Source organism: Mastigoproctus giganteus, chromosome 3 (assembly GCF_048544385.1).
Source record: "Mastigoproctus giganteus isolate SK-2022 chromosome 3, ASM4854438v1, whole genome shotgun sequence".
Taxonomy (NCBI): Eukaryota; Metazoa; Arthropoda; class Arachnida; order Uropygi; family Thelyphonidae; genus Mastigoproctus; species Mastigoproctus giganteus.
Genome location: NC_143577.1, coordinates 175,770,975 through 175,796,700, shown reverse-complemented (window position 1 = coordinate 175,796,700; position 25,726 = coordinate 175,770,975). Strand labels below are relative to the sequence as shown.

General features: G+C 43.1%; 1 protein-coding gene across 1 annotated transcript in view; it reads right to left on the bottom strand.

The window, feature by feature from the left end:
- Positions 1–23,580: 23,580 nt before the first annotated feature.
- The window catches only part of LOC150088426 (uncharacterized), a 134,451-nt gene continuing 132,305 nt past the window's right edge, over positions 23,581–25,726 (bottom strand). The window contains exon 4 of the mRNA XM_090370770.1: positions 23,581–25,258. Coding sequence (XP_090226896.1) covers positions 23,852–25,258 — 1,407 coding nt within the window. The 3' untranslated portion in view covers positions 23,581–23,851. The remainder of the gene's footprint in view (positions 25,259–25,726) is intronic.

Sequence of the window (25,726 nt, the reverse complement as noted above, 5' to 3'; positions counted from 1 at the left end):
ATTTGTGAAGATTCTTGCACAGAACAGATTAATGACCTTGAACAAGCAACAAGAGAAATCCTCTCGCAGACTGACCTTGGAAATGGCATCTTGGGCCATCCCGAAGGATCAATTTTTGAAACCTTGGGATGCGATACTTGCCCGGAAGACTGCGAGCACTCTGAAGGGGCTTTCGCTAGACAGAGGAGCAATCATAGCCCGGATGAAAGGCAGGAAGAGAACCGTAAAGAATATGTGTCGCGTACGGAATTAAAGGATATCCTTGCAGACTGCATCAGCCCCTTTTCGATGCAGGCTGTGGAATACGCTGAAAACCTCGCGAGCAATTTCATCCCTGTACATAAAATGCTACAGGAACTGCAGGAAGAGAATTTTCTTCTCAAAGAACAAAACAGTAAAATATTGCACACCCTTAAACGACTGGAGGAAAAGCTAGGATGCTTTGAATCCGTCCTCGTTGCACAAGGTGGCTCAACGGCTCCCGTAACCGACGAAACTTGCTATGCGAGGCAGAGCTACCCAAAGAAAAGGAGAAGTGATATACATGGATTGTACAGGAGGACAGAAAGCATTGAAAATCACAAACAGAAGACAAGAAAAGAATTGAATTCGGGGGAAAACATATCAGAAAGAATTGCAAAACTACAAGACAGCCAAATGATATGTGAATCTCAAGCCCAGCCGCGAACTGTCTGTTTGCAGCAGGACCTCGCAAGCAATAGCACCAAACCCAGTGAAACTTTAGGGGCAGCACAAGGAAATGGCTCCACACATTCCACTAGGAAAAGTCGAAACCAAAATAAAGAAGTCTCAGAAATATTAGGACAACAGGAATCAACTGAAATGATTGGAGCATGCATGTATTCCAAGAGTACGATCGCGAGAGTTACATCTTCCCCCTCAAATCATGTTCCTGCAAACCCACTCACTTATGCGCACATCACTATGCTACCTAAAAAGCATAACACTTTTGAGGGTAGAAAAACCCGCCCATCCCAAAATTTCATGCCTACTCTCGCCGAGGACAGCCGACGACGTAATCCAGTTCACAGAGAAAGTATTAACGTGTCTTCCTGTAACACACCTGAAACAAACAAACGGTTTTCTGAAATGTACAACATTACTTCCGTTGCAACCAGAGAGCAAATTTTTGTATCAAGGCTGGGACCCACAACACAGCCCAGAAACATTAAAGCCATGTGTGAGGGTGAACATGGGATAACTGTGGAAGTAAAGCAGGTGAAAACACGACACCCAGCTTACTCCTCCTTTATAATCTCTTGTTCACCAGATAAAGCAACTCGCCTACAAGACGTAAGCGCCTGGCCAGTAGGTACCTTAGTCAAGCCCTACAGAGACAGATGGGCCAGACCACTGGTTAAAAATGATGCAAGGAATCGGGCTCAATAGCAATCAAGAAAACTACCCCCAGCTGGGAATGCAGAACATCACATCCACCTGTTTGTACAAAACGTGAGGAGCATCTCAAATAAGCTCCACACCCTACAAACGATGATGATGTACGAGGACCTGGATTTCATTTGCCTAATCGAAACCTGGTTGGGAAATGGAAAACAGTTAGATCGGCTAACTGCAGCAGCAAACTGCAAATGTGTGGGAACCGGAAGAACAGATAGGCGAGGAGGGGGAGTTATAATTTGCTATCAAAATAAATACCAGTCTATAAGAGAACGAAAAACCAATTCAAATAATTTTGAAGGGATTTGCGTTACCTTTTCAAAAGAGCACGTGAAAATACAGTTATGCATCATATACCTCCCACCTGAGCACTCAAAGGAGACAAGAAACGAACTGTATGCTTGGCTTGCTGCAAATCTAAAGCCATCAGTCGACACAATAATAGCGGGAGATTTTAATTTGCCTTTTCCGAAACACAGGGAGGCCAAGAAAGAGCTGGATGCTACATTGGGTGCATTGCACTTAACGCAGCTTCCGACACCAGTGACAAGAGGAATGCAGCAACTTGACCTGTTGTATCATAGTTCCTTAGACATAAGGCTAGCGCAAAACTGCATAAAATTTAAGTCGGACCACAATCCCATTGAAATAGAAGCAGCACTGAAGATACACAAATACATGCAGGGTAACCACACGAACTGGGAAAAGCAAAGTAAGTATCTTCTCTCCGTGAAGTATATTAAATCAGAGGTCATTCTCAGTCACCTGACTAGTTACAACTGGAATGACCTGCAAGAAAAGCCAGTAGACGAAGCTTTAGAAATGATCACTAAAAAGATATACCAAACAGCATTGGAAGGAGCAGCAAAAGAAATCAAAATATCTGAGAGAACAAAAGAATGGTTTAACCCACAACTGAAAGCAAGTTTCCTCAGGAAGCAAAAACTGTATAGAAAATGGCAAAGAACGGGTCATCCTGCCGATCACATTCGTTATAAGAAAGAAAGAGCACATTTCATCAAAGCAAAACGACAGGCACACTGCAGTGTTGTTCATAATAAACTAAAAAGAGCAAAAAGAATTACTAGCAATAGAAATAGCACAGAGAATATGACCGAATGCATTTTCAAGGAATGGGCTAATAACACTTTTAGTAACCTGCATGGACTGAATCAAATTGAGAACACTGATAATGGTAACAAAATTTTGGAATTCCTGAAAGATTTAAACAAGCGAAACTATTCGGCAAGAGAGGAACCAACAAGACCTCCTTTGAGTGAAATACAAATCACCAAAGAGAGCGTAATGAAAGCAATCAACGATCTGCCCAATAAGGCCACTGTTGGACCAGACAAATTTCCAATGTTCATCCTTAAAATAAGTAGCCCATTTATAATAGATCTATTACTGCACATCTATCAGGAAATCATCAGGTCAGGAGCTTTCCCGCAAGCCTGGAAAAATTACATTGTAACCCCAATACCAAAGATTAAACACCCAAAATTGGCTAAGGATTACAGACCAATTTCTGTCAGCTGCACCCTACAGAAGGTATTCGAAAAAGCACTGCTTCCCACCATCAATCAACACTGCTTCAGCCATAGACCACCACATTTGCACTCAGTTATTTCGGGTAGATCAACAATAACAAACTTACTGGAAACCCTTTTTCGCGTGCAGAGAGCACTAAATGAGAAGGAGCAAATTGATATTATTTTTTTGGATATCTCCGCAGCCTACGACAACGTCTCAATTCCAGCGCTCATTGCGATTTTAAAGAATTATTTTAATGTAAGAGGAAATTTGTTAACTATAATAAGCAGCCTGCTAGAACATAGAAAACTTATTGTTAAGCACCAAAAGCTACAATCTTGCTTTACCATCTCGCGAGGAGTGCCACAAGGGGGAGTTCTTTCGGCTACTCTCTTCGCGGCCGTCCTGGAGCCGTTTCTTGCACGGTACTACAATTTTATAACATATGCTGACGATGTAAAATTCTTCATCACTTCCAAAGACCATGAATCAGCAGAAAGTATTTGCCAGATGGCAAATAGCACAATCCGAGAATTTGAGAGCTACCTGGATTGCATCGGGCTCCGTATTAATGCACAGAAGTCTGCCCAAATGACCATAAGTTACAAGCAGAATAAAAATGACATCTCAATCTCTGTGAACGGGTCTAGTGTTGAAAAAGTGCACTCTCACCTGGACCTGGGTCTTAAGTGGGATGACAGACTCACCTTTGCTCAACACTTCGCCCATATGAAGACAAAAATATTCGCCGCTTTATGGGCTACTAGGCAGGAACTGGTAGGAATTAGGGATCCTCAGCTAGCGACCAAGTACATTTTAATGTGTGTCCTGCCAATTGCAATGTATGCCTCGCAAATCTGGTCTTCAGCTCCAGATTCACATTATAAGTCCGTCCTTGGGATCGAGTACTGATTCTTGCGATGGCTTAACAGAGTTGCTGGCCACCCTTTTACTATCTCAAGGGCCATTCTCTACTCAAACCTTAACATCACACCCTGGATGCAGCGGACAATTAACAGGAACATACACACTCTCGCACAAATGCTCACAGGCAGAGTGGATGCTCCAGTCCTGGATAATATTCTAGTCAAACCGCGTGCCAATGCTAGACGTTGCGGAGAAGTAAATAATCCACTGCGTTCAGTCCTGAACAATCTTAGTAGCCTGCAAAGATTCTTCCCATCAAATGCAGCGAAAATATTTAACTCACTACACATAGATGCCGAAAAACTGTGTGAGGATGCAACATACCGGAAAGAGATCTTCCAGGATTCGTACAGACTTACCGAAATATGAATCGGCTGCAAAGTACCAAAGAATTTAGAGTAAAAGAGAAACTTTCTGCTTTAAGAACAATAATAATTTGTTGACTGTAAAAATATACCTTCTGTAACAGTTATGTTAATATGTAAGTTATATGTGGAATTATTAATGAATTGTAAATATATGAGCTGTATAATGTTTGTACACAATCATAAATGTGTAAATACTGTATGTATTAAACATAAAATGTGTATATAATATTTCGGGACGAGACTACGTGTTCAGTATATGTAACCCACTGCACGTAGTATCTCGTACCCTGATATGTACTTAGCACCCTCCTGGCACTCTGCCGTCCCGGGGTGGTTTCCTTATGGAAATAAACAGATAATAATAATAATAATAATAATAATAATAATTTTGGGGAGCAGTGGAGGATCCTGTTGGTAATAGTAGGTTCCTACAAGCCAATATTTTGGTTTTGTTCAATGCTCAACCATTTAGAACTATTGGCTTCATAAGCCAATAGTTCTAAATGCTCTGGCCATGGTTGCATCGACTTACATTGAGCAGCCAAATCAAGATATTAAGAAATGACCAAATCTTTGATGGTAGTTTTGGCCACAACCCTTCCATTGTATATTATGTCCATTGAAGTGTGTCTGTGTCCACAAACGTAATTTTACACTGGGTAGGATTAAAAGCTCTACTCCACCTGGGATAGCCCCGGTTGAAGAGACCTTTAGAAAGCCCTCTACAACGGGATTGGAACCCAGACCACTCCAAACGAATGACAAGTGGTAAAATCACTGTTCTGTCATGTCAAATGCCTGGGGTTTTTCATCCAGCAAACAGAAACTTTTTTTAATGATTTTTATAAATCATTATATTCATATAATTTTCGTAAACAAAATTCTCTCCTCTCTTAGTAGAAGAGAGAGAGGGGGGGATGTAATTTCCTTACATCGATCTTCTAAATGACTCGACCAGCCACAACAGATCTTCAGTATAGCCCCGAATAAAACACGGAAAGAATTTTTAGCGCGGAGAAAGGTGAACAAAGTCGCAGCTGAAATTCCACATTTTCCATCCAGTCTAAATCGGTAGAATGGCAGGCGTTCGGAGTCCCCCACCCTACCCCACCCCCAATCCGGTAGCGAACCCCGCTCCCCCCCAATAGCACTGAAGAACGTACAGATATGAAAAATGTAGGCACAGAAAAATATCTGTATTCGCCGGGAGAAATCGTACTTTTGACGTAAGCAAAGGGGGGCCGGACAAAAGGGGGAGGGGGGACGGAATTGGTCCAAACGGATGTCTGGCGTTAAATTACACTTGTAGCAAGGCGAAAGAATTCGGCTGCCGACTTACCAAGCGGTAGAATTTCAACGAAGACTTTGCCACCGACTGGTTCCAGCTGCGCTTAATGTTCTGGGCATTTCCTCTCCCACCCCATCCCCTCGTCCCCGTTTTTCTTCCGAGAAAGCTGGAAAATGGCAATTTGGACAAATCTATTCTCAACAGAAATAGCTCAATGAAAGTCTCGGACACGATGGAAAGTTAGAAAGCTTCAGAATACAGATGTAGCGGGAAATATTCGGGCGAAGCATTCAAGCTGGAAAGTAACCGACTGCACCCACCCACCCACCACCTTATTAGCACATTGTAAATATCACTTACCCTGGAGGCGTTATTTGTTTTAACTCTGAGTAGCATTAGAAACTCCAAATGCAGCTAATTTTGTATCTTTAAATCAACAACTGACTCGTTGTGATTTGTTACTTAATCGGGCAACAGATGGTTCTTCTGTCCAACACAATAATGCGAATTTTTGAGACGTTTACAGGTATAGACTGCGATATCAGTGACTGAGTGTAGCTGACCATTTCTGTGCGCGCATTTTTATATAAAAGCTGAAGTTATTTGAAATATAACTTGAGCTGTATTCAATTGGTTACTGTTTATTAACTGATCACGTGACCATTCCAAAACTGATGCTCCAATTGTGGCTACGTACAATGTACGTACGTACGTACAATACAACATACAAACGTTCTGTTAGGTGCTTTCCGCGTAATAAGCGAGCTAATTAATCGAGGATCATCCCTTTTGATAGCAGATCAAAGCTCGTCGTTTCCAAGCTCGCCGGATTTCATCCCAATGCTCCAAACAAAGGTGAGTACGCCGTCTCCACGTGCGGAGCTTAATCGTCGGCAGGTGGTTAACAATAGACATGTTTACCGTTCATTGTTGATACACACGCACAACTCGCCTGTTTAACCGGGCTAATTCAGCGCGCGCTTCGTCGCCGTCCTCCCCCCTCCGCTAACGCCAAACAACGAGCGGATATTTTAAAAAGACAGTGACGCCGTTCAGCCGCTGCCCGTCCGAATATTTTTGGGAAATGTGCACTCCAGAGTCTCTCTTTTTCTTTTTTTTGCCGGTTTTCGGGCGCTGAATAATCTGCGCTGTCGTATTGGAAGCCGGCGACTCTTAATTAGGGAAAGATAAACAGGATAAGGTAGCGAGCACATTCGTTGGTGGCACCAGATCGGGGTTAATAAATTCTGGTGTCAAAGACAGCGTAATGGTAATCGTAAGGAAGAATTAGTTCGGCGTATTACTTTTCGCAATTTGCCTGCCGTCCGACAGTTGTTAATTGGGCCACGCCGTGTCCGTCACTGTAAAATGGAGGTCATAAATTTCAATTGTTCACCTTGCAACATTAACTTCTCTTTCACTCGATGCTGTGTGTGTGGATATTTCCGGCGTTTATTTAATAGCGTCCTCCTCGCCTTCAAATTAATAGATTTCCAGAAAGGGGGGTTATCTTGCGGAATATCTGTTCGAAGCGAATATGGATGATGGGAGAAAAGCTCGTTATTTTAATAGACGATGAAAACGCTCTCTCTCACTTATTATTAATGCTCTACTGTAGCCTTATACGAATTAAGGGTAGCAGAGGGTGCATTTTCCCGGATAAACGCGTCAAAAAGTTCTCAACACGCATTAATACTTGGCCGGCGAACGGATACAAATCACCAGTCTAAATATAAGAGGCTCTTCGGAGCATTTCATGGATAATTAGTTAATGCTTTAGTTCCAGAAACGGGCGAGAGGTGGGGCAAGTGTTGGGCAAGATCGCGGTTCTATTTTCTCTCTGTATGAGATGAAGTTTGAAATTGCGCCGGGAAAAATCCGTCTATGAGATACCACTGTGCTCCAAGGCTTTCTTGTGTGACAAACAAGCCTTGGAACACACATTTTTTTATTTTTTTTTAAACTCTCTTTGCACCTGAGACAACATCGCCCGGAAAGGCCAACCAACAGCTCACCGGCGAAACACAACTTCCGTTAGAGGTGTGTCTTCCTTCCTCCCCCTTTTTCCCCGCGCTTCGAGCCCGTCCCTAGAGCTACGCAGCTGTCCTTTACTTTTCGTAAGCACACTCACCTGGACAACGGACGTGTTGTTGTCAATTTGGCCTTCTTAACTGCCTCGAACACGGGCGGAGATTTACAATCTAGGAGAGCTTTCTCAAAGAAGGAACCTAAACTTGTGGCTCGTGTAATCCGATTTGGTTAATTTGCCTTCTAGCAGCTCCCAGAGGCACGAGGAGCGCGCGTTTCCCCCCCCCCTTTTTCCAGAAACAGAGTTCTTAAGACGTCTCTTTATTTTTTTATTCGTTCTTCCATTACAGAACATCTAACCCAAGTTAACAGTGCTTTACTTTTATACCCAACTTATTTTACTTAGTCGTAATGACTTTTTAAGGGGGGGGGGAGGTGGCCCGGATTCTCCTGCGTTTCGCCAGGGAAGAAGAGGCAAAACAACAAGAAGAAATGATGGCCCTAAATTACGCATCAAACTTTAAGTAGCTCGCAGAAGGAAGAGGCGTTAAAAATAGCCTCAATTGGCCGTTATGGCCCTTACATGGAAAAACGAAAGTCTAGTATGCTTAATGCCGCACGTGCCTGCGTCATAAATTGTACTTTACCGTTTAACACAATTTCAACCTCCGAAATTTCTGTTTCTTAATCCGTCTTTGAAAGAAACGCAGCCAGCAGGGCCGGAGCGAGAGAGAGAGAGAGAGAGAGAGGGGGAAAGCGCATTATCAGAGACAGGCACATTCGAAATCCATTACACGTTAACTATGAGAGCGGTTTTAGTGTTTTCGACAAATACATTTATCACGAATATACCTTTTTCCGGCCCTGCCGGGAGCCCGTTGTGATCTGTCGTAAATGCCGCTGATGTCACCGTGGGGGGCAGGAAGAAAAAAAGAAACGGAAATACTTAAGACAAGAAAAAAAAAAAGGCAACCTGTGTGCCTGAGAAAGCTACATCTGGACCCGGCGTAATTAAAGAGTTTTTCCCAGAGAAATATTGATTCGGCACGCGCAGGTAGGGTATACATTCCCTTAGTTTATCGAAGAGGTGTCACGCACTCCATCTAGATGAATGGTCATCCGGAGAGAAGAAGTAACTTCTTAATCTTGATGTTTTCTTCTTCTTAAGCGTCTTTTAGGGTTTCTTAAGAACTGTTTTATTGACTGCATTGTTCCACGGGGAGTTTATAAATTTTATTTTTGTGTAGAGTATTATTATCGGGTAACTAAATGTTCAAATTCGAGTTGTTTATCGACTGAGCGCCATGCGAAGTCTCTGTCTCTCAGATGACAGTACGCCCTTAGTGCAATTATCGTTTGGTGAACTGCTACATGAATGGTTTGAAATTTGAATTTTCCCTGTCATTTAGAATTTAATTCAGAAGTTTTCGAATTCTCCGACAGATGGCAGCACTAACGGCTATGATGTATAATTTTGTGTACTGAACTTTTCCTTATTACGTCAAAATGGGACTGGATTCTAATCCCAGCGAGAGGAATTTTTGGGTAAGAGTCATATGGTTTCCATCCCAAGAAAAGAGCCAAACGGATAACGCAATCCAAAAGATTTACAAAAAACCGACGCTTCGTGGCTGAGCGTTCCGTCAACATGTTTAGACAAGTTCGAAATATAGTTTCAATCAGGATGCTAACAGTTGACGCCTTTCAGAATGTCCTTACAGCTGCTACATACTCCAATAGAAAATATTTCCTGATTTTTTTCTGGGGGTTCGACTTACTCTGGTGACCGAGCGTCCTCAACCGTCTACGACTTGCCCATCTTCCCAGCAACCTCTATAACACCATAAGAAGCCACCCCACAGTGAGAGAAATACAGGTCAATGCACCACGCTGCAGAGTTAAACGCCAGGTTCAAAGGGGCGGTCCTCAAGGCTAGGGCCGCTCCTTTGGAATGTCGTACTTGAAGACTTCCTCACAACTAACCTGAATGAAATTATCTCCCAGGCCTACGCAGACGACCTGATCTTGGCCGTGGCTGCAGATAGCAGAGCACAACTCGAAAATTCTGCAAATCGGGCTCTCTTAATATTACAAAACTGGGCAAGGTATCATAATCTTCAAATCTATGCAATGAAGACCAATTCCATCTTACTGAAAGGCTCCCTGGGAAGAACCTTACCTATTAAGATAGATAGGACCACAATACGTCTCACTACCGAATTCAAATGTCTGGGGATAATCCTCGACTCAGGTCTCACATTCCTACCATTGATTTCACCAACAACTTGAAGGCTGAAAGAAGCGCCTTAACCTCCATCTACAGAACACCTGACAAGACAGATTTATCCCACATATCACCAAGGGATATCCCAAGTCTCCTCCATGGTTCTCCCCCCACCGCCTGCAAGCAACTTTCATGCTTACAGGACACGGATCCATCAGAGCCAAGCTCTCAACTCTTGGAATTATTGATGATCCCTCTGTCACTGCGGAGAGCAGGAGAGTTGGAGTCATCTAATGTATGTCTGTCCCTTGTACGAGGACCTTCGTTGCATCCTGATTACCAGAATTAACTTCAATCCAGAAGACCAGGAGCACAACCTTGTTGGACAGCAACAGAGAGTACAAGGCCTTCTGGCAATACTGCCAGGAGCTCTTCACAAGAAGAAGATCCTACCACTGGAACAACAACATCCACCCGATTAAGACCAGAAAGATTGAGAGCAACCCTCAAGCCAGACATCATAGCGGCCTAGATCAACAACGCGGGTTGATTGCCGACTTGACCGCCGACAGTGGCGGTCAAGACGGAGCAACCTCTTAGTCTACTTTACTTTCTCCTTTCCTACACCTCGCTCGCCTAATGGAGATATCTCCATCTTACCTTGGAGATGCCTTCCCTATTCCCTCCCCACTAAACAACTCCTCTCCCCACACTCTAACTTTTTTTTTTTTTAACTTGGTCTTCGTCCAGGAAGCTCAGGAGATCCTGGTGGAGACCAACCAGAGAATAAAGGGCAGCCTGGCTTACCTCCTAGAGGTGTGTGCGGAAACGTGGGGTCCCATCAGGGGCCCTGCGGCTAAAAGTCAGACCACAACAACAGAGCCCGTCATAATTCTTCTCACAAGAGCACGAAGTCAAAAGAGGGGGTAAGCAAAGAGGAGCTCTACCTTGGTGCATAAAGAGATTCTAAATTAATTACAGGTTTGAAAATTGTGTTTTCATTCCCAAAAAGGGCCCTTTGATGAAAGAGACAACCCACTGAGAACTGTCCAAAGTTTCCCATTGACTTCGAAAGATAACGAAGCAATTTTGCTACCATTCATTGGCACTTCCTCGGGACATACCTCGCACTTGACTGCAGAATCCCCCCCTTCCATTCCACAGATTGCCCTCCCCTTAAATCCATTACGGGACGCGCAACGAAGTCCTCTTCTCGCCCATTGCGAAACCACCCCTTTGTTTCCGTTCATAGGTCGTCAAATTATCGTTGTCAAACTCATTACGCCGTGCTCATTGTTATTCATGAAGCGGGGGCCCCCGCACGCGCCGGTGACGTCGCGCCCGTTTCCATCCACCTGAGGCCACCGAGCGTCCAACGCCGCAAAGAAGGCGCGCGCGCGCCGTGTTCCAGTCGGAGGGCACGGACAAATTCCTTCGAGTGTTTACAGCGGCGAGTTATTTAAAAGACCCATTAACTTGTGCGTGTGTGTGTGTGTGTGTGCGAAGAGAAGGACCGGCGCAATACGCCTCCGCCATAGTAGCACGCGGCTAACAGATTGCTCGAGGACATTAGTGCATCGGAACGTGCTCGGTTGTCTGTGAGAAACAGAAATAAACAGATTAAGATCCTAATTACTTAGGAAATCCCTGACAGCGTCGGCTTCCTGCGTCGCGTAGATCTTATTTGAACAGAAATTTAATGGACGGACAGATTGGAGTGGGGCGACACTTCCTGACAGACGACGAGCAAATGAAAGATCTGATTGAGGTTTGTTTGGTGGAGGAACGGTGGGGGGGACAGGACGATCGAGGATGGAAGATGCGATCCACGCGTTTCAATGTGTGGATCGCGGCCTCAGTAAGACGTTTTAGAAGGGTGATCCTCGCAACGCCATCTGGTGGACTTTTGCTCTGTCGATTTTCTCCTTTTGCTTTCAACTGTTTATTTTGGGATAACCAATTCCCGCAATTTATCATCCTAATTTTTAGCAAAGATGGAGAATGCGGATCCGGGATTGGACCTAAATCCTTTTCAGACCCAACAACATCCTGAAAATTTGGCATCGACCCAAGTTTTCCTTCTTGAGATAATTTCATCTTCGAGATGCATATGAAGATAAGAAAGGGTCTGATATCTACACGTCGAATTTTAATGAAATTTGGTACAGCTCGACTTTCTAAAAGAACCAAGTATAAAATTCCATTGAAAATCATAGAGTTGATACACGCAGACCTGGAACACACAGACCTTGGAACTGATAGCATCGCCAACAGTTGTATATTTTGTATGGAAACAGGATTTGATCGTACAACGTGGATATTGGTTCATTGCCTTAAGATAGCCAACTCTTGGAGTTTGCAAGGAACTTCTAGAAGGTTGGACAAATCGATTCGAATGTTAAGTTTCTGGATTATGGAAGAACCGTTGATCTTTCGAGCTGTGCATGAATACTACAAAAAAGGAGATCATATATGCGTAATGCGCTCGTTATCTTCTCCGTGTCCACGTGAAATAATTCGATTCCTAGTGGATGGATTTTTATTAAGTTTTATTTTTGGACCTTTAAATAAGATTTGTCAAATTTCCAGTAAAAATTTCCAAATTTCATAAAAATTGGATATGTAGAAATCTGGCAGTTATTGTTTCTTTGTCTGTCCGTCCGCATGTAATAACTCAACTTCCAGTGGATGGATTTTCATATATGGCTCTTTTAGAATGATTTATCGAGATTTACCTAATTTCGTTAAAATCAGACAAATATAAATCCAAAAATAATAATAATATTTTTTTCTCCATACACGTCACATAGGAGACGAAAAGTGTCATGTTACTAGGAATATGGCCTCTGATACCGTTGTACCACAGTGCCTACTTGAACATTACTTTGCATAACCGACTGCATCCAGTTGTAATTCCCTACTGCTTGTTTCTTAATGAATGATTCTTATAGCACAATGGACTGTGCACCCGACTTGCATTAAGCAGTAGCGATTCCAACAGCATGACCGAGACCACTCCATACTCTCTGAACCATACAATAGTGACGTCGTAGCCCACTCGAGAACTTGTGAAGAGTCAACATGCATAGAACTGCACCATGAAAGTTAAGGGCTTCTGACTATTTGGGATACTTGGCCTCCAGTACCATCCAGAGATGAAACCCATACCATCATTTGGTGTCTCAGACACATTCTACCAAGCTAGTGTCTGCTCAGGTGCTGCTACATGGACATTCCGACAATGTCTTAACGTTACTGAGGTAATACGCCGGCCCTGAAGATCATCCGATCTCTCTCTGAAATGAACAGCATGCTTTGCTGAAGGGAACATCAAAGAGAGGCGTCAACAAGTTGTTGTTGTAATAGGGTTTGTGGAGCATCAGAGACTAAGGCCATTTTGCTCCGTGTATATTGTCTCAACAGGAAGAAGAGGTCTATACGAACACACATATGGAGCTCTATGGTTTCCATAGCAAGAGCGGTTGCGCATGAGCAAACATCACTAATCGCAGTCACGGCGGTCTCATCTTCCATAAAAAGCCCATAAAAATTCGTCGCGTCATTGGCTGTGAAGATACTGAAGGATGGTGGTACTACTCCGGTGCTGGGAATATTTTATTGGGAAACATTACAACGTTTTGTACATCGAACGCTGTAATTGGTCAAAGGAGCAGTCTGTTCTATGGAATGACAAATCTTGTTACACCCTATTCCAATCAGATGGACAGGTGTGAGTGTGGAGGATGCTTGGAGAGTGTGGTGCTGCGGTTCTTTGTACCAACAATGAAGTTCGGATGAGGTGCATTACGGTGTGGAACCGTTTCTTATGGTATGGCCCAGATCTTTAGTGGTTGCGCGGTGAACAACAGTCGAAGACTTCGACAAGTCCATGCGTGTGACAGTTCTTTGGTACAAACTCACGTTTGTTTCAACAAGATAATGACCATACCATACTGCCTGTGCTGCTCAAGAATAGTTCATGGTACATGAATGTACAAAATGTGGAATTGTCCGCAGAGTTCTGAATTGAACTCTAATGGGAAGAACTGGAACATTGAGTAAGGGCCAGACCAACACATCCCACATCAGAAACTCTTCCACCGGAGGGATGGATGACTGTACCCGCTGCAGTCTTGTTCGTCGGTGGGAAACCTACCCAGGAGTGCAGAGTGTCTTAGTGGCAAAGTTGATGTTATATGAAACCGCGTGTCGGGATACTTTATGGAGGGTAGCGTAGCATAATTTCCATGAGAAGACAATAACATTATCCCTTTGTCAAGGCAATTGGAGATACGACAATATTCGGATGGGCTTTTCTTATCAACTGCCACGCTAATCTTTCAAACTACATATACGTGGAAAGAGCAGAATAATTTAAAAACGCTTCTGTTCATTAAAAACACGCAGAACTGTGACGTATATGGAAGTCAACGATTATCTTACCAAGCTGATAGGGGTAGTAGAACATACAGTTGTGTTATTTACTGCCCTACACTGCTCTTGTTGTAGTAGAGTTTTAGGAGCATCAGCGACTATGATCATATGGCTCGGTGATATTGTCTGTAAACCGCGTGTGCTCTAAGGTGGATTTTCTGTTTGCTGGATGAAAAACCCGAGTATCAGGGAGGGAGAACCATGCTATCCTCGCCTGAGACCGGCTACTTCCTGTGCTACCCACGAGTACTGCTTGTGTTTGAATCTGAAGGCGATACGAACACGCGTGTAAACGTTAGCATTCAAAGGAAATTGTTAGCAAATGATGAAATTGTTAGCTAATTGTGCAGTGCTTTTATACGCGTAAGGCGACTTCTGTACAACTGGCGAATACATGCTTGAACATTGGACAGTATTGTCGAAAGTGGATTTGGACTTGTACACGTTTCCAGCGCTTTGATGGCTTGAGAACGTCAGAATTGACAGGAGTTGTCACCATCTGCTAGAAATTCCAACGTCTTAACGACATGTGTGAGACTGTGTCCGGGAGCCCGATTCCACAGATGCAACAAGTTGGTCTGCACTCTCGCCATCGTCCGTTGACTACCTCATTGTCATCTGAAGTAGCGCATGACAGCAATTTTGGGAAAAAGAATGGTATCGTGTCATCTTCAATGAAAAATCACGTTTCTGTTTGGGATTCAGTGACAGAGGTAATGGAGCTGCATACCAGGACAATCATGGTATGGAAAGCCATCAGTTACACCAGCCATTCACTTGTAGTCATTAAGGATGGCACATCGACAGCAAGGCATTGTGCTGAACCATTCTAACACTGGTGCTTTTTCCTTTCTATGCTCCATCCCAAACGTTCTTTGCCAGCAGCAAAATCCCCTCACATACATCTCTCATGTCCCGACAATGCCTACGTGATTGGGACATGCTCCTTTGGCCTGCACATTCACTAGATCTGTCGCCCATCGAATACACATTCACTAACTACCGACTGCCAGCCCTCTAGTGCTGTGGCCCAACTGCCAGCACAAGTGCAATAAACACTGCTCAACGTTCACTAAGATAACGTTCCTCATCTCGATTCCCTACCATGATGTTTAGCCACTTGTTGTGCTGTTCATGGAGGCCATACGTCATAGTAACCTGCACAGCATTTTCCTAAATACGAATTGATACGTAACCTTATCTGCATTGATACGTACCAGAGCACTTATTCTGAGCCCAAAGCTGACATTCCTTTTAGGTGAGGAAACTTCGATGAAGAGCAGTGTATGTTTTTATTGCAAGTCGATCCTTGAGGCTGTCAAGCTGGACGTGCTACCTGGGAGTCTAAAATGCCGATGGGACTAATATTTAGGTGGCACTCGAGTCAAGTGAACCGAATTTCGGCGTAGTCCGGTCATTCTGAGACAAAAAACTATTATATTAGGGTCACCCTGTAATTTCCTAAATATACCCATGTGTATTGTCAATGGAAATCATTCAGGATCCACTGTGTCACTATGGCCAGCGTGAAGATTGGAACCACATCGTTTAGGATTGCCCCAGCTAGGAGGATCTCCGATGCACCCTTTTTACAGAAATTGAAGATATCCATCGAGGACACGAGTACGTCTACATCAATGATGCCCATCGCTACAAAGCCTTCTCCCGTTTCACGCAGAGCCTATTTGAATGGAGAAAATCCCTGCTCGCTCGCACACCAAACCAAAACAACGGTGATGAATAAGCTTACTGAAAGGTTCCTTGATCTGCCTCACCTGAATGTACACCCACCGAACTATCTCTGGAGTCAACACCTACTGGACTGACCACACACCCGGATGTGGCATCTTCTGGATTGACTCTGCCTCCGGACCTGTTTTTTGTTACTCCAGGATTCACAACCACAAACCTTTGTCGACTCTGTTTCCCAGTGTAGGATGTTGCTAACCGAGTCCCTGGAATGGGTAGGATCAGTGACTTAAACCCACACCAACGCCAGAGGCAATTACACTTAGCACCCCCGCTGGGTGCCTTTTCTTCCCCTTTATTTTTTTTTAACTTGGTCTCTGTCCAGGAAGCTCAGGCGATCCTGGCAGAGATCAGCCAGAGAATAATGGGCAGCCTCGCTTACCTCCTAGCGGCGCATACGGCCAACGACGGATTCCACTAGTGGCCCTGCGGCTAAAAGCCAGAGCATAACAGCAGAACCCAACACTTTTCTGGCTTTTGCAGTGTCACTGTATTTCTTCACAAGAGTACTTATGGCGCAGATGTGGGGAACCACTGGTGGCTCCTGACCCCCCCCCTAAAAACTATGTACAATATATGTTTGTGTCAGTAAATTGCGTGTTTTCTGGTTGATATTCCTGTTTCGCTGGACGAAAAAAAAACCTTTCTAGGGGTTGCTACCTTGCTAGTTATATTTGAAATCGACTAACTCAGCCAAAGTGTGAAAAAATCCCATTAAAGTTCCTCGCGTCATCGACGGGATTCGAACCTTGGCTTTTTCCACCCGGTATGGGAAGGAAGTGACGACACCATTGTGCAACCCGCGCAGACGGTCATTTTGTGACAGCCAAATTCTCTGCATGCACCTTCCCTATGGTGGGAATGTTAGTAATCCTGGGTCTAACCTTCAAGTGCAAGTTCTAAAATACGCCGTTTAGTTTACTGGAGGTGACCACTCAGGTGTGAATGTAAGCAGGGGTCGAGGTGTGGCGTCCACACAACACGGAGAAATGTCTGCCTCCCCCCTTTGTGTTACTAGGCGGTAGATGACTCTCATCAACAGGTGAAATTACACCACTTTGCTTATTGGAGCTTGAAGTGGAGGAAACTATGTTCAATCTCCAGAGCAAAGCTCTGGCAATCCACCCTCCCATTTCTTCCACCATGCAGTATGAGTAATGGCTTTTGAGGTTATGATGTGCACCATGGCGAGGATCCAATCTTCCTTAAATTTCGAGGGTACCTCCCTAAAACGGCGTTCGCAGGCCGGCCGCTAGTTACATTGGTGTGCAAAATTTAAGGATCATCAGGTTTTCACCTGTAGTTTCTCATAGGAGTTGCCTGGATATGGGGAAAGCATACCAAAGGAACCTCGCAAGGCAGAGAAATGAAGGAAACAACACCAACAGAAACAAGACGGTACAGAGGGATTTTATTCAAAAATGGAACATAGCACTGGCTGCCATGATACAGATGCATCACTGCCAAAGATGGAACAAAGGGAAGAGGTGGTCCTCAGTAGGAGATATGGCCGCCCCTAATGTCGATGCAGACGTTGCACCGCCTGTCCATACTTAGAACAATGTTGTTGATAAGTTCTTGCGGTAACATCGTTTATTCCTCTGCCAGCGCAATCTTCAGTTGGTGAACATTTTCTGGTGCGTATGGACATGCCGCTAGGCGTCTCCCCAGAACGTCTCATATGTGTTTGATGGGACTTGGTTCGACTGAACGAGCAGGCCAATCCATACGAACAATGTCCTCACTTTCCGAAAGCAGACCAACAACTGCAGTGCGATGGGGTGTGGTGTTATCATCCATAAACGAACTCGGGGCCAATGGCACCTCGGAACAGACGCACATGGGGAAGGATTACCCTCAGTACAGTAGCGTGCACCAGTTACGGTACCGCCTTCCAGTATCTGGAGTTGTGTACGTCCAACCAAGATAATGCCTCCCCAGACAAGAACACCTCGACCGCAATATCGTTCCCTTTAAGTGATGTTTGCAGGGTGATACCGTGTGCCATCCTCTCGCCAGATTAGCTGAACTTCAGAATCGTTGCTGAGACTGAATCTACTCTCATCAGTAAAGAGTACCTTAAGTAAAGATTTTGCGGCTGTAACCCTTAGAAATAGTGTTGGTCCTTAATTTTTGCACACCAGTGTAGTACACTGGAACAAAACTATTGGTAACTCTCTAGGAGAATTCTGGATCAGTTAGTGCATAATCTCGCTGCTGCCTCTATGTCAAGGAGCTGGGTATATTCCTGTTGTGTGTATGCGATGTCCAAATATTTCATTACTTCGTATTGCAATTTTTTAATATACATCATGAATTGTGAAACAAACTTATTTGCGAAAAGGTCTAACCTCCCAAAAACTTCCTCATTCATTTCACAAATATATATGGTCTCAAGTCTACAGTCTTCTAAACCTCATATACAAGTACTTCTTCTGATAGAATCCGAGTTATCGGTTGATTCAACCACTGCTCATCTCAGTTGTCCGAATTATTCGCTGTATGATTCCTTTTGCTTCAAAGGTGATACTTGTGCATATGTTCGTTCTGATATTCCATGTCAGAGACTTAGTAATTTGGAATCTCCTCTTTTCGATCTCCTTTGGCTTAAAATCTCTCTACCACATTCTGTCAAATTCACTTGTTGCCCATACCGTTCTCCCAACTCCACTAATCGTTTGGAACTCTTTGACTTCCTTTCTTTGAAACTTAACTTTCTCCAGTCTAACTTTCCTAACAGTGAGGTCATTTTCCTTGGTGATTTTAATGTTCACACCTCTAGTTGGCTTCCGTTTTCTAGTCACACGAATCCAGTTGGTCGAGATGTTGAGGCGTTTGCAATTAGTAAAACCTCAAGTACACGGTCAAGGTGAATGGTCCTCTAGATACACTTCAGATCACAACTTGGTGGTCTCTTCTCCAATGGAACCTTTCTTTCGTGGCTATTCTCAACCTCGTGTTGTTTGACATTACAAGAATGAAAAATGGGATGATCTGCGAGATTTCTTTTCTTGGTGGTCTCTTCTCCAATGGAACCTTTCTTTCGTGGCTATTCTCAACCTCGTGTTGTTTGGCATTACAAGAATGAAAAATGGGATGATCTGCGAGATTTCTTTTCTATTTTTCTTTGGCAGGATTACAGTTTCAAATGTTTTGATGTCAACATTATCTCAGATTGTGTCAGTGAAATTATTGTTGTAGGATTAAATCCTTTATTCCACTTTAAAATCTCGTCTTTCATCTAAATCTTGGTTTTCCAACAAATGTGCTAATGCTATTCAAGATAAGAACGTTGCTCGACAATTGTAAAGCAGTTATTAATCAGTCCAAACTAGATTTCGAACAGGCCAAGAGTAGAAAACTTCCTTCTTATCCAAATGGTAGTCGAGCATTCTAGTCTCTTGCGAAAGCTATTGGCTTTGCCATCTCTATTCCCACCTCTGTCAAAGCGAGATGATTCTATTGTCACTTCAGTCAAAGATAAAGCTAACCTGCTAGCATCCTACTTTTCTTCTTACTCATGTATTAATGATCTTGGTAAAACACTTTGTACCATTCCCAGTGCACTCCCTTCAACGCCTCTTCTCGCCTTCTGTCAAAAGGACGTCAGAAGGATTTTGAACCGTGATGCTAAGAAAACTCTAGGTACTGATGCTATTTCTCCACTTGTTCTCAAAACCTGCGCTACTGAACTTACTCCTGTTGTGTCGCCTTTTTTCACTTTCTTATTCCAAATGTATAATCAGCCAGTTCTTAAAAAGGGTGACAAATCCTTTCCATCTAATTATCATCCCATTGCACTTATTCTACTCTTACAAAAGTAATGGAGAAATTAATTAACCACCAAATCTTCCATCTCATCAACGATCGCCAGTATGGATACCGTCAGTGTCGATACTCTAGCGACATACTGCAATGTGTTACCCATCTGTGGACAAATTCAAAAAGTTTGGTGAATCTCAAGTAGTTGCTCTTAACATTTTAAAGGCCTTTGATCATTTACCATAAACGTCTTATAAATTAGCTTCCATCTTATGGTTTGCCAATTGTTTTTTGTAAGTGGGTATTCAGTTTTCTCTCTCTGACCGCGTACTGCTGGTGATGTTTGATCCTTTGGTCTGTACTCTAACTTCTCCACCAGTGCAAGTGTTCCCCAAGATTTAGTTCTTTCTCTCCCCTCTTTGCTTTTTGTATTTATGACCTTTTTCCATTGACCGGAAATTCTGTCCATAGTTTTGCTGATGATAGCACATTGCATCCCACCTTCCAGTTTGAGCATCCTTGTCCTGCACAAACAGCTTCAACCTCTCGAACATCCATACCAATTCCCTAAATTCTGATCTCAAGGTAATTCTCCAGTGGAACAAAGATAATTTAGTTGATTTGGATCCTTCTAAAACTCAGTCCTTATATCTCGCAAAAAGGATTCTTGTGCTCCTATGCCTATCTTTGATGACAATCTGATTTCTAGACAAGATCATATCACTATTGGGGATTACCCTGACTTCTAATTTCTCCTTAAGCACATTATATTTCTTCTTCTGCATCTAAAAAAATTAGATTTTCTGTTTCGCTCTAGGCGTTACTTTTCTTACAAAGATCTGTTCACTCTGTACAAATCACAAATCCGCCCTACCATGGAACATTGTTTCCACATCTAGGGTGGTACCCCAAAACCTCTCTCGGGCTTCTTCTAGATTGCATTCAAAAGAAGACAGTTAGGGTAATTAATAAACAAAGTTAGAGATGAATCATTCTTCTGTTTGTGCTGAATGCCTTTTCTATGGATACTTCCATGGGCACTGTTCTGAATTGGCTTCTATAATGCCGCTCTCTCTCTCTTCGAAAACAGTCCGAACACGTACCGCAATCAGCCAACCTTCAACAACATCCAACTGATTTGGATGATCAGTTTGTTATTGTTATTGGATTTTAGGAGCATCGGCGACTAATGCCATGCGGCTCCCGTGTATATTTTCTGTTTTTCTAGATACGAGTTACCGGGAGAAAAAACCATGCTACCCTCCCATGAGACTTACTACCTCAACCATGTTGTGAAAAAGACCCATAAAAATTCCTCCCGTCATCGACAGGATTCGAGCGCAGGCCTTTTCCACCAGGTGTAGGGAGGGCAGCGATCCTGCCAACTGTGCTACCTACGAGGGTCCATCAGTTGGTAACCGCACTTGAAAATCATGATGTAACATTTGAAGAAATTTATCGGAAACTGAGTCCTACCCATTCCACGGGTCACTTGCCACAGCTGGGGAAAGTATCAGAACTTATAAAGCCGGTTCCACGTGTCACCAGACAATCTTAGGAGCGGACAACATATTTGTGATAAAGTAAATTATTGTGAACTCCAATGGCCGTTTTTGAATCCAAACAATACTGCTGGTGAAGAACGATCCACAACGTTACGATTGGTCTTCATCCACATGAAGGTTGTTGTCCTGTATTCAAGACAGCTCAATAAAATTATTACCGCAGTCTGCTGCTAGCATTTCCCAATTCTGAGCGCTGCATTGCACAAAAAGAGTTCTTTGCCCAATCATAGGGATGCAGTTTCTTCAGGAAAAACGACACCCTTATGGTCGAATTACGTGTGACGAAACCGAGGAGCTCGTCTAGAAAAAAATTGCACATCTCCTTTTTCTTTAGATCTAGAATCATCAGATTAAAACCTATCCAAGAAGACTGCAACACCATGTCGGTGGAAAAGAACTTAAATTGCCTTTATGTCCACAGTTTAAAGAGTCATTTCTTTCTTTGGTTTAATGACAAAGGAATTTTTGTAAGTGTTATTAAAAAGTTTGTAGGCAGAGAACGGAATGTAACAGAGGAAAATGTAGACATTTAATTATAATAATTAAATTGGAAATCCTTCAACGAATTGGTAAATATTGTTGGCTTTCTTTTATTTATCTTTCAATGGTTATTGTATAAAATGTTACTGGCATTTTCTTTTCAGGTAATTCAAAATGGTAAGATCAATCGAAGGTAATAAAAGTCTTAAAATTTTAAACGTTATTAAACAAAAAAAAAAAATTGCTTCAAACAGAACTCGGAGTTTCACCAATTCCTGTTTCAAGATACCCGCGTTGTTTTATTTCTATTTTAAGGACACGTTTCTGAAAAATGATCACCTACTCAGGGGGAGCGTCATACACAATTGATTACGCGTATTGGGATGGCTAAGTTTCATTGAAAAATTTAATAACTGTGTCGTTAGTTCCGTTTGAAAGGTGGAAACACTACGTTGTAATCCTCTGGTGTGTTATTTTCTTCGAGAGAAATTGAAACTTTAAGCGCGATGCCTGGAGCGCTACATTTGTAATATCGCGCAGCGCCATCTCGTGTCGAAAAAGGCAAATACGTGTGCGAATTCGATTTTATAGCTCTTTGAAGTTATTGGGTTAAGAATATCGGGGTGAGTTGATAAAAAAAATTATTTAAAAACACAAAGAAAGACATCAAGACAAGTTTATAATTTCCCCTTTATTCAAATATGATTTGAGACCAGTGAAGAAGTGAAATGGATAGTACAGACAGGAGCTGATATGTAATAACAGTTCTTCTCACGGCCACTAGGAGGAGCTATAGGTCAGTGAAGTTAAGAAACACGTGACAAAATCAAAATATGATTTTTTTCCCCCTCTTCTCATTTGGTGTCATCGCTACTGGGTCCCAGGATAAATACATATAAATATACTCGAACAATAAATAAACTATGTACAAAACTTTCATACAAGTTTAGGTGAAGCACCGTTATTTTACTTAATATTTTTTCTTTTTTTTTTATAAATTATGAGTCAGGTATAAATCGTTCTGATTCAGAAACTAGATACATTCTTCGTATTTTTTAAGATACAGCAATGGCATTTGGATGTAATCTTGATCCAGCTTAGTGTATCTGTCATTTTCTTTCCACGAGGAACTGTGATTTTGTATTGCTATTCAGTTCCAGTAGCACATTATAAAACGTTCTTTAAAGAATCGAACTGTTAAAAATGCTTAGAAGGTGGGGGTTTGTCTATTTTAAGGTCAAGGTTGTCAGCAGTTTGCGTTGTGGACCACTAAGCGATGACAACAAATGAAAAATGATCATGAAGACAGGCAGGAATGAGAAAGAGAGAGAAAATACGAATGAAGATAGTGAGAGCAGCTAAAATATGTCTCATCTTGTTAACAAACTGGCATTTTCGAAAGGGTCACGATTGAGCACTTAAATAACACGACAGGGTCCTTGTCTCCGTGAAAGTCTGTGATGATTTTTATTCCCCTAAAAACGTTAAAACTTTTAAAGGTTGTCTTTGGCAATTACAATATATATAATTCCTTTTTTTTTCTTCTTCTTCTTCTTCTTGCAAATCACCCCTGGCATCAAACAGAAAAACACGAGACAAAAAACTAAAAACAGTTCCACAGCATATCACAGTGGTGAGTATGCGTTAGTTGCATGGTTAAACACAGATGAAAACCTTTAACCGGACGACTCCATTGGAGAAGCTCTTCAAAAATCACATTCGGTGATGTTCATATTTGGCCGAATAACTATCTCGCGCTAAAGGAACGTAGGCCTGAGCAGTTCGCTTGAAAAAAAAAAAACAAACAAACAAAAAAGAGCCAATATGAACGGCATGAGGTGCAGACTTGCAGATTTTAAGTCACTCTTAGGAGCGCCATGCACTGATTGTACAGTCGATAAACGAGAACTCCTTGATTAGTTCACAAGAGCTGGCTCACTTGAAGGGGAAAAAAACGGAAAATTATTTATACAAAAATTCAGCGCAGAGCTTATTGTTGAGTTCTCTCTTAGCAGGAGTTTCGGGGGAGGGGGGACTGAACGAAAGCCCTATACACGTTCTAATGACCCCATAGTCATGTGCAAGCAGTTCGGGAGTCGAACACTAGGCTAATATCTCCGTAAGACGTAGAGTCTCCTTCCACACCTCTTTCTAAAGGAATGTGATTGCCCTGAAACTTGCCCTTGGCGGAATCTCTAGACATGAGGGGTCGCACCAGCGACCCTGTTTTCATAAAGGGGTGTCTGCCATTTCCGGACTTCCGACTAGAAGGGAATGGACTCCGATGACGGCTTCCGTCAATGGTGAACGGTCCATCGTCATCAATGGAAGCGTAAATGTTCTCTGGTGGAGGGGTGGGCGGCCTCCCGCCAGGGTAGGGATGGAAAGAGAGGAATTCCGACGCGGATCCCGATCTTCCCCTCGTACTAGGAGCTGTCGGAGGATAAGGGGGGTTATCAATGCCGAACAGTAACCCGGTACTGCTGCTGGTACCTCCTCGCGATGGTGCCATCGGCAGAGATCTGGACCCTGCTGCCCCCGCTGCAGGGAACTTGAAGCTCACATCAGTAAGGATGGAATCAGGAGTTCGTCTGGGTTTTGAACCCGTGACGTGGGGGTTGTAGAGCGCCGAAATACCTTCTCGAACTTCTGCGGTGGGTCTGGTGGTGTAAGGGGGTGGGGGTGGTGAGTTTGACGTGGACCGGGAAGGTAAGAAAGTGCCTGTAGGATGCAGCAGAGCAGAGACAACGTTCAAGGGTCCAAGAGTTCTGGTCCCGCTCACGTACGATTGTGCGGTTGTAGGCGGAGACTGGCCCAGATCCAACTCCATACTGTTACCACTGTACGGCACTCCACTGTCCCGCTGAGAGGCTGAGCCCGGTCGGGAATGGTGAGAAGTGGTCCCATTAGTAGCGACGTCCGGATAAGTGAAGTCGGGGCCAAGCATCGTCTTGTTTAAATAGTAGTTCTGCTTGGCCTGGAAGCTGTTACTATGGTGACTGTTCTTGTTCCTCTCCAGGGAGTGTGTGTGCTTCTTCACTTTGCCTTCTCCGGCTGACTTCCGGAACATTTCGTTCAGTGCGCGAGTTTCGGAGTTACTTCCGTCACTACAAAAGCGTTCACTTGAGCCAGATGCCATATCTGGATAGAGATCTCCCCCCGTTGACCCCTGCAGACTGCTCGTGTTGGAGCAAGGTTGGCTCAAATCGCGAGGTATCTCGGCCACACTAAGCTCGTCTTCGGCAAACTCGTCCTCACTGGCCACAGTTCTCGCCTCCACTTCGCTATCCTCAATGTCCGAGTCGTAACTACGGCTGCCCACTTTCTCGTCGGAATTTCCCGACACTTCTTCGTAGATGGGATTGAAGTGCTCCTTGTTCTTCTGCGAACGCCCACCTTCCTTGTGAGGAAGAGTGAAGTTGGTTCGGCTCAGTGACTCCAGGTGGTGTTGGACGTAGTTCCCATATTTCACATCAAGCAGCTGGAAAGAAAAGAGAAGGAATGCTTAAGTAATGCATGAAACACCAAAGGAAATGCATTAAAAAGATTTCACATATATGCCACAGCTAACAGTACTTATATTTATTAAGTGAACGAGCCCACTATTTAAAATAAAATTATTAAAAATGTTAAAACATTACATATACGAGATATTTGAAAATAGTCATTTATGAATGAGTGGGTACACATGGCTTTGTCAAATATGTAATGAAACCTTAAGCGTTTATCGCACGCTATAATAATAATAATTTTCTATAAAATTTTCCATCGATAATTGAATTAAAATATGTAACCTTCACATTGAATAAGTATGTCCTGTCCTCATTCTAGAAAACACTTTCGCATAAAATTTCTCCTCTCATACATCAGTAGATGTTGGATGGATTAATCTTACATTATTTTGGTAGCAGCTGGACTTAAAACGGGTACTGCAATACTAGGACATGTT